At 53.2% G+C, this 10,645-nt stretch overlaps 3 protein-coding genes across 3 annotated transcripts; 2 read left to right on the top strand and 1 right to left on the bottom strand.

The window, feature by feature from the left end:
- On the top strand, nucleotides 1-2,157 carry T069G_07249 (heterokaryon incompatibility protein (HET) domain-containing protein; the record flags this gene model as incomplete). Its single annotated transcript, XM_056174459.1, has 1 exon — nucleotides 1-2,157. The coding sequence occupies one exon, from the start codon at nucleotides 1-3 to the stop codon at nucleotides 2,155-2,157; it is 2,157 nt and encodes a 718-aa protein (XP_056028038.1).
- Nucleotides 2,158-3,533: 1,376 nt separating this feature from the next.
- T069G_07248 (nucleoside transporter domain-containing protein) lies at nucleotides 3,534-4,970 on the top strand (the record flags this gene model as incomplete). Its single annotated transcript, XM_056174458.1, has 2 exons — nucleotides 3,534-3,706; nucleotides 3,794-4,970. 2 exons carry the CDS (start codon nucleotides 3,534-3,536, stop codon nucleotides 4,968-4,970), a joined length of 1,350 nt encoding a protein of 449 aa, XP_056028037.1.
- A 599-nt stretch (nucleotides 4,971-5,569) lies between these two features.
- Nucleotides 5,570-7,491, bottom strand: T069G_07247 (inositol-pentakisphosphate 2-kinase domain-containing protein; the record flags this gene model as incomplete). Its single annotated transcript, XM_056174457.1, has 3 exons — nucleotides 5,570-6,420; nucleotides 6,516-6,794; nucleotides 6,963-7,491. The coding sequence occupies 3 exons, from the start codon at nucleotides 7,489-7,491 to the stop codon at nucleotides 5,570-5,572; spliced, it is 1,659 nt and encodes a 552-aa protein (XP_056028036.1).
- Between the last annotated feature and the right edge of the window lie 3,154 nt (nucleotides 7,492-10,645).

Below are 10,645 nucleotides of genomic sequence, written 5' to 3'. Positions count from 1 at the left end.
ATGCGAGGAGAGCCTGAATCTGAGAGCGACTGGTCCTCGTCCGGCAGCGAGTCGCCGCCGCCAGCTCCTCCTCCTCCTCGTGCTCGCACCCATGCCCGTACTCAGTCTCATGCGCCTCCCCCTGTCTCAAATCCAGAACCGCATCATGGACATGCGCCAGCACCAGCACCCGCAAGACGCCTAAGCATCGCAGGCCGTCTGCTGGGTTCCCTCAACCAAGTGCGTGCGCAAAACAAAGAGAATAGAGAGAACAGGGACAGGGACAACAGGGACAACAGGGACAATCGTGAGAGAGCTAAAAATGAGCCGCCACCCCCTGAAAGGAGGCGCTCATCCGTCGCCGACAAATCGTCGCCCATGATGCGCATCAAATCGTGGCTGGATACATGCAATGGCCAGCATAACCACCACTGCGGCGGCGATGACGCTGACACAACCACTTGGCGTCCTGTCTATCTTGTCGACTCTGTTGAGCGATGCTTGGTCAAGGCCAAGCCGACAGATCGCTATCTCGCCTTGAGCTATGTCTGGGGTCCGCTGAACCCGCGTCGAGGAGGCCCCAACGCCGTTGTGCGACTGCTCAAGTCCAATATCGAGGCCTTCCAGTCAGAGCTCCCAGAGGTGGACATTCCCGAGACCATTCTCGATGCCATGTATCTGGCAAGAAAGCTGGGCTTCCGCTACCTGTGGGTCGATCAGCTATGCGTTGTTCAAGACGATGATGTGGACAAGGACAACCACATTCGGCACATGCCTTACATCTTTGCAAATGCATACCTCACAATCGCCGCAGCTTATGGAGACCTCTATACCGGCCTTCTCCCCATCAGTCCAAAGCGCCCGCGCGACTCAAAGGCTGGTGGTAGCACCAAGGATCACAACGAATTGCTGCGACAATCGAAATGGAACACCCGCGGATGGACCCTGCAAGAGCATCTCTATTCGCGCCGTACCGTTTTCTTCTTTCAAGATGCCGTGACATGGGAATGCCACTGCGAGCTTTGGCAGAAAAGCTCCTTGAATATCATGCCAAAGCTGCGTGGCAGTAATCGGCATGAATGTATCAACCGCCTTTCTTCTGCCATTCTTGGCTACCAACATACTCCGTGGCCTGACCTGGACGAGTACGCTCGCATCGCAGCCGACTATAGCGCAAGGAGGGTAACACATGTCGAGGACACTTTGAGAGCATTCTCGGGTATCACTTCCATGCTCTCGCGCACATTTTCAGACGGCTTCATGTATGGCATGCCGCTTATGTTTCTCGACGTCGCTCTGCTCTGGCGCCCACAGGCATCAATACGACGGAGGGCACCACCGCGGGCCCCCTTTCTTCCGTCATGGTCTTGGATGGGCTGGTGGTTTGACGGTGTTCCTGTTGACCTGGTGCTATGGAGAGCTGCAGCTGATTACGTCGAAGAGACTAGTCCGGCAAAAGTAGGATCCAACCCCAAACGATTTCAATCAATGCAAACTTTCAGGATAAAGCCCACCATCAGTTGGAATCTTACAGACAGGGCTTCCACAGTTCCCGTGAACAACACTGGGTTGCGGTTTCGAGATCTCCGCTCTCGTAAAAATGCTGGGACACCGCTGCCCCGAGGTTGGTCAAGGAGCGGGTCGGCTTTCAAACACGATAGCGACCGTGAGACCATTTTCAAGTATCCTGTGCCTGTTGTGGACCCCCCAAAGGATGGACAACACGCGCCAACAACCGCTGAGCAGACTTTTCCGGGACCTCTCCTGTCTTTCAGAACGGCTGCTGGGCTCTTTGATGTCGATCTTGCTGATACTATGGCACCCAAGGATCATTCAAATCCTCAGCTTGCCATTGGAAACATTTGGAGCAAGTCTGGTAAATGGATCGGCGAATTTCGAGCTCACGACGCGTGGATTGGCGTGCAGACATCCAACCATGACGGAGGCGAAAAACTCGAGTTCATTGCCATTAGCACAGGAATGGAGCGCAAGGGCTCCTTTATCTTCACACCGGAGAAATTCGAAGAGAATAAAGATGCAGATGGCATACTGGATTTTGTCAACGTGCTGTGGATTGAGAGGATTGGCAGTGTTTGCTACAGGAGGGGCATTGGGCATATCCTGCTCAAGGCTTGGAATGCACAAGTACGAGACCAGGTGGATATTGTTCTCGGATAAGGGGGTTTCCCTGAGAGACACCAATGGTATCTCTGACTAGGGACCGTGAGGCATGGCGTTTGGGAGTCTGATTCGTGGAATCTTGGCCGGTGGCAGTGGTCACCTGTTCTGTACTCACATTTGTTCCTGTTTATTTACGTTCATGTTCGATATGTTCACCTTTTACGATGTTGCGTGTCTGAAAAATTGGGAGGCGGCTTAATGAGACATAGTACCTAGTAGCTAGCAGGCAATTTGATTTGATATAATTTCCCTCAGTATTGCCATATCTGGACTTGTTATCATGTATCACTCTGGGTTGAGGGGCCGCTCGCCGTTTAGCACGGGCACGAGCCGGATTTGAGGCTCTTCGTTGGTTATATTATTGCTGTGGGTGTACCCAGAATCTTTGGAACGTGAATTCATCAGATATTGACTTGTATTTTGCATGTGGCAACCATGCACGACAAACATGCATTGCATCGGGTATCCATCACGTGGAGGCTTCCAGCTGGGCTCTTCGAATCAGTTTAATGTATGTCCACAAAGAGACGATGATATCCATGAGTGTATGCGTAGAGAGGTGGCTTGTATTTATTCAACTTTGTATGGGGTTATTACCGGATTGTGTGACGATATCGTCTGTACTACTTCTATGTACATGTACTGATGAAGCAGCTAGCAGCAGATGACAAGCTCAAGCCTCGTCCTACGGTGGCGTATATGTTTTAGACAATGTGCTGTCACTTCGAGCTCTAGATGAATGACATTTTTTGACCATATGCTAAATGACCGGATAGATGCTTTTGTACCAGAATCCTTGTCATTTATATGAACTGACAAACAGAACTTAGTTATCACTGGAGAAGCACAAAGAACTTTATGTCCCGTTCGACTGTCGATATCTCAGAAACCCACCAAACACGCGTCTTATGTCAGGTAATGCCGGGTACCTGCTACCCCAGGCTGCATCGACGCTAAAGCGCCCTGTAGCCTCAGCGGCAAACTCCGCCTGACCAACTCCGTCTTTAGCGGCCGCCCAGCTTACATGCTTGCTTTGTTCCGACGTCAACGCCTCGAAACCCTCCAGCTCCTTTGATCAACGTCACGGGTTCTGCTCTTGCTCTTGCTCACGCGACCGACCCGCCAATGCCTGGATAGACAGGCGTGAGGGATACACCAAAGTCCCTTCTTCTCGTTCCTCTCATACCGAGACCCGAAGGAATCGGAGATTGTAAAACGTTCAGCGGCAAACCTACTCGAGACGAAAGATTAACGCCAAAAGCCGAGTGACGCCAAACACTCCGATAACAACCTCCCCCCAGCGGAGAGCAACACCACCAAGGCTTTAATCGAAGCAAACTCCTATTCGGGGTCGGCGGAATCTGATAGAGAAGATGGCTTCGAGACCAGAGTACCAGTCATTAGCGGATGTGGAGGATCACGCAGCAGCCTCAGATGAAGATTCGGCGCTGCTAGGAGGCCTGGACCAGGACAGCAACGATGTGCCCTTTTCGTGGATCGAATATGCCATCTTTTGCTTCCTGGGCATGGCCATGCTCTGGGCCTGGTACGCACATAAAACACTTTCCCCCCATCAAATCTCAATATAGATGCCCCAAAAAAGCAAAAAGCTAATGTACTTCTTTCTCAACAGGAACATGTTCCTCGCCGCCGCCCCGTACTTCGCATCCCGCTTCGCCGGCGACTCCTGGATAGAAGCAAACTTCCAGTCCACCATCCTCACCGTCTCGACCCTCACGAACCTCGTCTCCGCCCTCATCCTCTCCCACATCCAGCACTCCGCCTCGTACCCCTTCCGCATCAACCTCGCCCTCGTCATCAACACCGTCATCTTCAGCCTTCTCACGGGCTCCACGGCCGTCTTTCTCGATGCCTCGCCGCGCCAGTATCTGGGCTTTGTGCTTACCATGGTGGCATGTACCTCTTGGGCCGCGGGTCTGATGCAAAACGGCGCGTTCGCTTTCGCCGCTGGCTTTGGCCGATCCGAGTACATGCAAGCTCTCATGGTAGGCCAGGGCGTGGCCGGAGTTCTGCCTTCCATCGCGCAAGTCGTCTCCGTGCTCCTCTTCCCTCCTAGCAAAGAAAACGCAGCCGCAGGCGAGGGCGCCGGACAATCTTCCGCCTTCTACTACTTTCTCGCCGCCGTCGTCATCTCCTTGGTGACCCTCGTGGCCATCATCCCCCTGGTCCGCCGACACAACCGCCTAGTAGCCGACCGTCTCACAGAGCACCTCGCCTCCTCCATGGCCAGCATCGAAGAGGCCGAGCGCGCCACCCGCAAAGTCGTCTCCCTGCTGCACCTCCTCAAGAAGCTACGCTGGCTCGCTTTCGGCGTGGCCCTCGTCTTCGCCGTCACCATGTTCTTCCCCGTCTTCACCGTCAAGATCCTTTCCGTGCACAAGGACGGCGGGATCCTCTTCCAGCCTGCCGTCTTCATCCCCGTCGGCTTCCTCTTCTGGAACATTGGCGATCTCCTGGGCCGCATCGCCACCATGCTGCCCTTTTCGCTTTCCCATAGGCCGACTCTGCTCTTCGCGCTGGCCGTGGCCCGAATCGCGCTTCTCCCGCTCTACCTCCTTTGCAACATCAACGGCCGCGGGGCCATCATCCCGAGCGACTTCTTCTATCTCTTCATCGTTCAGCTTGTCTTTGGCTTGACCAATGGATGGGTTGGATCGAGCTTTATGATTGCTTCGGGCGAGTGGGTTGAAGACAACGAGCGAGAGGCTACTGGTGGATTCATGGGCCTGTGCCTGGTGGCCGGCCTTGCATCAGGAAGTTTATTGAGTTTTACGATATCTGACATCTAATCATTGTGTTCACTGGTCATTGTAAAGGCGTTATCATGGGGCGTGTATGATATTTAATTTATGGAAGTGGCATTCAACAGCCCGAGTTTGCTAATCTAAAGCTATGTAGTTAGTGTAAGTTACCAGATATTAGAGGAATAGCTATAGCAACAAATTCTAGAGAAACATCCAGATTCTGTTCCGTCACTTAAACTCTACGCGATCGCTGGGCTGCTGAATAGTAGCTATATAGATCTTCTAGGCAATTCATTTAAAAGAATACGAAGCCATCTAATCTATCGCAAAATACAACTGAAAGAAAATATATATACGGAGAATAATGGTATTTTATAAAAACCCAGTAAGCCCAAATCGCCGCCGTTCTGTATTCCATGCAGCTTTATCCCAGCGCTTCCCATAACCCATTTCGCTGCGTCCGCCAGTGATGCATTTCCTCCTGCCTTAGCAGCCTTTTGACGCCCCCTTTTAGAAAAGTTCCAATGCCGATTTTGGACAAAAGACAAAGAGAAGAAGAAGAGAAAAAAGAGGAAAAGGTAGAAAGCTGTTCGCCCGCCAAAACAAGACCCAGACCGATTATAATTCCATAGCTCCCAGATACTTCATCCTCGCCTAGGATCGCACCTCAAGGGGTTGTTGTAAATAGAATCCGATTGTGCGCCTCCCATCTCTCGTTTAAAGGGCTCCAGGCCCTTGTGTAGCGCCGCAAGATCCGCTGTATGCCTGTATACCGTTTTCCCCGTCTTCGCAGAAGAAGGAGAACCATTCTTTTGGTAGCTCGAGAGCTTATTATGTTTCGTAGTATTATCTTCCATGAGAAGAATGACTGCATCTCCCACCCGAGGCTTCCCCGACCACTCCAACGAGCACAGTGACGGCGGATGATAATATGTATCGCCGCAAACAACCCAGTCAGCGGTATAGAAGCCACCTTCAATGAGGTCTTGCTCTGTTCCGCGCCAGTGGTTGAACTTCTTTTCAGGGTCCTTAAAGTCAAAGTCACCAAAACGAAGTTTGATTTCCTCGTCGTCGTTCGATGGAACAAGTGCAAAGCACGTACAGTCGCGCAAGGTCATGGCGACGACGAAATCCAAGTTAGTAGGAGGTAGCAGCGGCCCCACGTGATCGAGGCTCTTCTGGCATTCCCTCAACTTCTGGATTGCCTTGTGGTGGATGATTTTGTCGAGAATAGCCTGGACGCGTGCATCATCCTGCAAGGCAGAGAGTTGCGGAGCTATTCGGAAAGGTGACGCGACTTGCTGAGGACAGTCGGGATTTGCAAGCGCAATCGGGCAGGGCCGCCTCTCAGGGCGTGGAGATTTCGAGCCGGGCGTTTTCAGGTAGTTGCGAAGTTCCAACGCACACTGCCTGCATCTAATGGCGCCTTTAGGGGCGCTGGGTGACTGTAGCAGCCACTTGGGTTTGAACTCGATAAGGATGGAGCCATCGTCGCCTTTGATTGCCTTGTTAGTACGTAGCCGCAGAAGGTTGAAAGAGCCGCATTACTGTATAGCAACTTGGACGTAAGCATGTGACTAAGGTACTCACCATTGGGTCGCATGTCCTCCACAAGAAAGCCCCAAGAAGCGTGGCCAATAAACGAGCCTTGAAATTTAGGCTTGCGTTGGTGGTTCATGTCCCGAAGCATGGCGTTGAGGTCATCCACAATGCCGGATTTATGCAGTACCACCAGCTCCTGGGACACGGCATGTTCGCCTAGGTGCGGCTGAATCTCACGGATGAAGAATTCCTGTTGGCGGAGATAATAGTCGGAGGAAGTTGGAGCGCGGCCAAGAACTGGTGCTTTGGCCACCCTCAGGAGTTTGCCTATGAGAGAAGAGGGTACGAGTTAGCAAACAGTAGTTGTGCATTGGTGCTTGTGTAACCACATTCTTAGCGTGGACGAATGAGTGTCTTGATGCTCTGACAATGCAGGGCTGTGGGGTTTCTATCGCCATCAGGGTAATTGGCTGTGCGATTCCCGGGCAAACGTACCTTGAAACTGCGCACCGACGCGACTGCCTGGGGGCAATTTGATCTCGAAGACGGCGTTGGCGGCGCCTTCGCCAACCAGCCTGACGGGCTTTGTGCCTCGCGGCAGGATACTGACTAGAGGTTGGTACGCGCCGTCGCCGTCGCCGCCGTTGTCGCCACCCATATCCAGCGCGAGATCAACGTCTTGGATTCGGAGTTGGGGGCGTTGTCTGGTTCGCGGTCGAGTCCGGCTTTGATCGCGGCTGTCGTTGGTGTTGTGTGAATTGTCGTCGTCTTCGTCGCAGTCGCATCTACGGTCGCGCGAGCGGTCATAGCTCATGGCCCGCAGCCGGGCCATATCCGCCGAGCTGACTGCGACAGCCTCATCGTCAGAGTCCTCGGCCAGCGAGTCGGCATTGGAGGGCGATTCTCTGCCGGCATCAGAGAGGAAGTCGTCGTCGAAGCAGTCGCCGGCAACGGAGGAGCCGTTATTGGAGGCCGAGTCCTCGACAAGCTGGGGTGGCAGCTGCAAGAAGGTCTGCGCCTTCATGATTGGGACGGTCGCGGGCCCGTCCTGCAGGCCCTGCTGCAAGGGCTGCAAGGCACTGAGTCGGGGGGTGTGATAGCGCTGTGGCGGTACGTCTCAGGGAGCACGGAGGCCGGGCCAGCGGTCGAGAGGCATGCGAGTGAGTAGATTAGGTATAGCAGTCGAAGGGAGAGTCGAACGGTGAGACAAGGAAAAAAGAAAGCGATATCGCCCTAGGTCGGAGGTTTCGAGGTACCGGCCGTAGTCTAAGGCAACTTGCGAATAACGTCTGTTAGGTAGAGTACGCTTCCCCTTGGTTGGGTTTTTTTCCTTTTCTCTTGGCCGGGTTCCGATGTTGAATTAAACGGCCCAGAGTGGAGAGCTGGAGCAGCGGCGTTATCCTTGCGTGGAAATTAGATGTCGTATTTGGTTGGCGAAGGAGCTTGAGGAACGTCGACAGAGATTTCGCAGGAGATGTTGGTTGGGTTCGAAGGTGAGAAAGGGGGAGGAAGAGAAGCGGCTCGTCGATAGATTTAGAGTTTAAAGACTTGACGGATCGAGGCCGCCCGCTATGGCCAGCTTATTATGCTGCCATTCATTGACTCAACTTATTACGTGGGACGTTTAGCACGAGTTACAGGCACAAGCACACACGTGTGTAGGAAGATGGAAGGGAGATATACCAAGACAGACGGACGACGTCGGCGTAGGAGCGAGGCGAGGCAAGGGAGGGCAGTGATGTGCTCAGGTCGTCGGCATAGTGTCGTGTGGCGTGGCGCGGCCAGCCTGTGATCTGAGCTGCGAATCTGACAACTGGGATCGGAATAGGTGCTAAGGCAGACGCTAGTACGAGCAGCTGGAGGCAATAGTACGGAGTAGTAACCAGACAACCCCTGCGAGTATATGTATGTGTATATGTAGGTGCTCGTGCAGTGTATTAATGCCAGGTACTGACTGGAACAAGACACGATCCAAACGGCAAAGTCGTGATGATGGCAAACTGCATACCAAGTGTCTCCCCCCCTCCCCTTTCGTGGTGGCGCCCAAAAGGCTCATTCAGTCACTCAAACCCCTCGCAGCAACGAGGGCAAAGAACTCACTGGCCAGACGTAATATTGGGTCTGGTCTCTTTCGTGCCGACTTGGCAGAGTGCAGCTGAAGTCGCATCCAGTGACGTGCATTTCCCCCCTTGGCTCCGCTGCAGACGCTGGACTATTTCCGGGCAACGGCAGAACCGAGAGCACGGTGGTGGTTGTTGTTGCTAAAGAAACATGCAAGAGTCGGGTCTTCCAATCACAGCCGCCATCTCGATGCTGCTTGGCGGCTTACAACCTACACAGCTGGGCAGGGCTGAAGCACTGCTTACAAGAGAGAGGCTGATTCGGCTTCTGGCAGCGGCGGTTGGATGCTGGGAACGCCCGTGCGGCCTCCCCTCCCTGCTCATGAATCCCACACGAACCGCTTCCTCCTCTGCTGCCTCGACCTGTGAATGGTGCCCGGATCGCGAATGCTACCACCGCATGTCACGATGCTGAACATGAACATGGTGGGCTGATGCTACATACAGCTGCGCTCCTTCAGCGTTGTCGGGTTTGGCTTTATGCGCACAAAGGTGCTAGTCGTCAGTAGTGCAGTTGTACCAGAGATCAGTGTGCGCCTGACCGTGTACATGTACGTGTATGCATGTATGACTCGGAGGCAATGCATCACAGGGCACCCACGTACTCGTAGCCTCGGGAGACCCTTCCTCTGGGCTCCCCTCTCAACCTATCTTAGCACCATGCGCGTCGGCCAAGAGAGCGCTGGCCAGCATCTCTTGGGAGCATGATGACGGCATCTGGGATCGTCAACGCAAAGGGCAACATACCTACGAGGGGAAGCTTCTGCTATCTACGAGTAGGCACGCAAGCACGTAGCAATCTACCCCGTACGGATACTGCCGCATACACTCAAGATATTAAACGGCAACCCTTGCCCCGGATTTACGGTCCCTGTGATGTCATTAGGGGGCCAGCCACATGCGCTCAAAGATGCCTTGGACCCCCGCATGCGGCATCAAAATAACGTCGAGATGCAGGACACACTCCCCATCGAGACGTCAGTCAGCAAGCTGTTTCTGCTGTGCTACCAGCCCATGCACTCAGTTCCTGGCCTCCGTGGTCGGGCCTCCATCCAAGTTGACCTGCCCAAATTATGCTCCGCATCGTTAGTGGCTTCTATTGGCCTTCTTCATCTTCTTTACCTTTGGGACGGCTTCTCTTCCTTTTGGGAGTAGTCGTCCAATACCCTGGCAACTCTTAAACGTTCCTGTGCGGAGTAGACGAGAGGTAACGAAGCATTAATGGATTTACCTACCTTGGTTAGTCTTGCGTAAGTGATTATCGCAGCTCTTGCGACCGTCACTGGTGGTGTACACTGATATCCATATATCTGCTCCCGCTATCGCCGCGTTCTCCTAGATCTGGAGATATTACTGCCAGGCAGTGTCTAATAACACCAGTCGATACCTATATCTCTGGATACCCAGGCACCAATTAATTCTCGTTAAAATGATGGATTGCCAAACTGGGCCAATACCGTCAGTATCCTTCTCCTCCCAATGCATCCAGCCCTTTGCGGAATATCGTACGGACACTGTTTGGACAGTGCGAACATCGGGGATTGCGCATGATTCTCATCCCGAAAAGTGCCATGCGTCCTGCTCCGACCTCTACCTGTATCTCCCGGCTGGTCCTCCTCTAATGCCGAGTTTGGACAACTTAGCCGACATTAAGCAGCAATGCTAATATTAGCTCGTTTCGTCTCCTTATGCAGCTTGCGAAACTCAAAAACGCGTCTTTGATGGAAAACATTGGCATTGATTGGTTTTTGGACCGAAGGGCTGGTGTGAAGAGACATTTCTACGCGTCTCCTCGCATCGTCCACGTAGATTCATGTCTTGGTAGCTGTAAGGAGGCCCTCAATTCTTGCCACTCGCTTTTTGATCATCGCCCCCTCATATGCGCCGTGATTTGGCAGTTGTTGCAGATGTAGATCTATCTTGGCTATCCATTTGCGCACTGGGCGTGTATACGAGAAGGGGGAGCTGTTGCAATAACTCGTACATTCCGGGCAGCCGATCGATAGGCTTGGCCGTCAGCTGATTATATGAGTTGAAGCAAAAAAGCAAGTGTCGCGA

This window comes from Trichoderma breve, chromosome 4, assembly GCF_028502605.1.
Source record: "Trichoderma breve strain T069 chromosome 4, whole genome shotgun sequence".
Lineage (NCBI taxonomy): Eukaryota > Fungi > Ascomycota > Sordariomycetes > Hypocreales > Hypocreaceae > Trichoderma > Trichoderma breve.
This window is presented reverse-complemented; position numbering and strand designations above follow the sequence as displayed.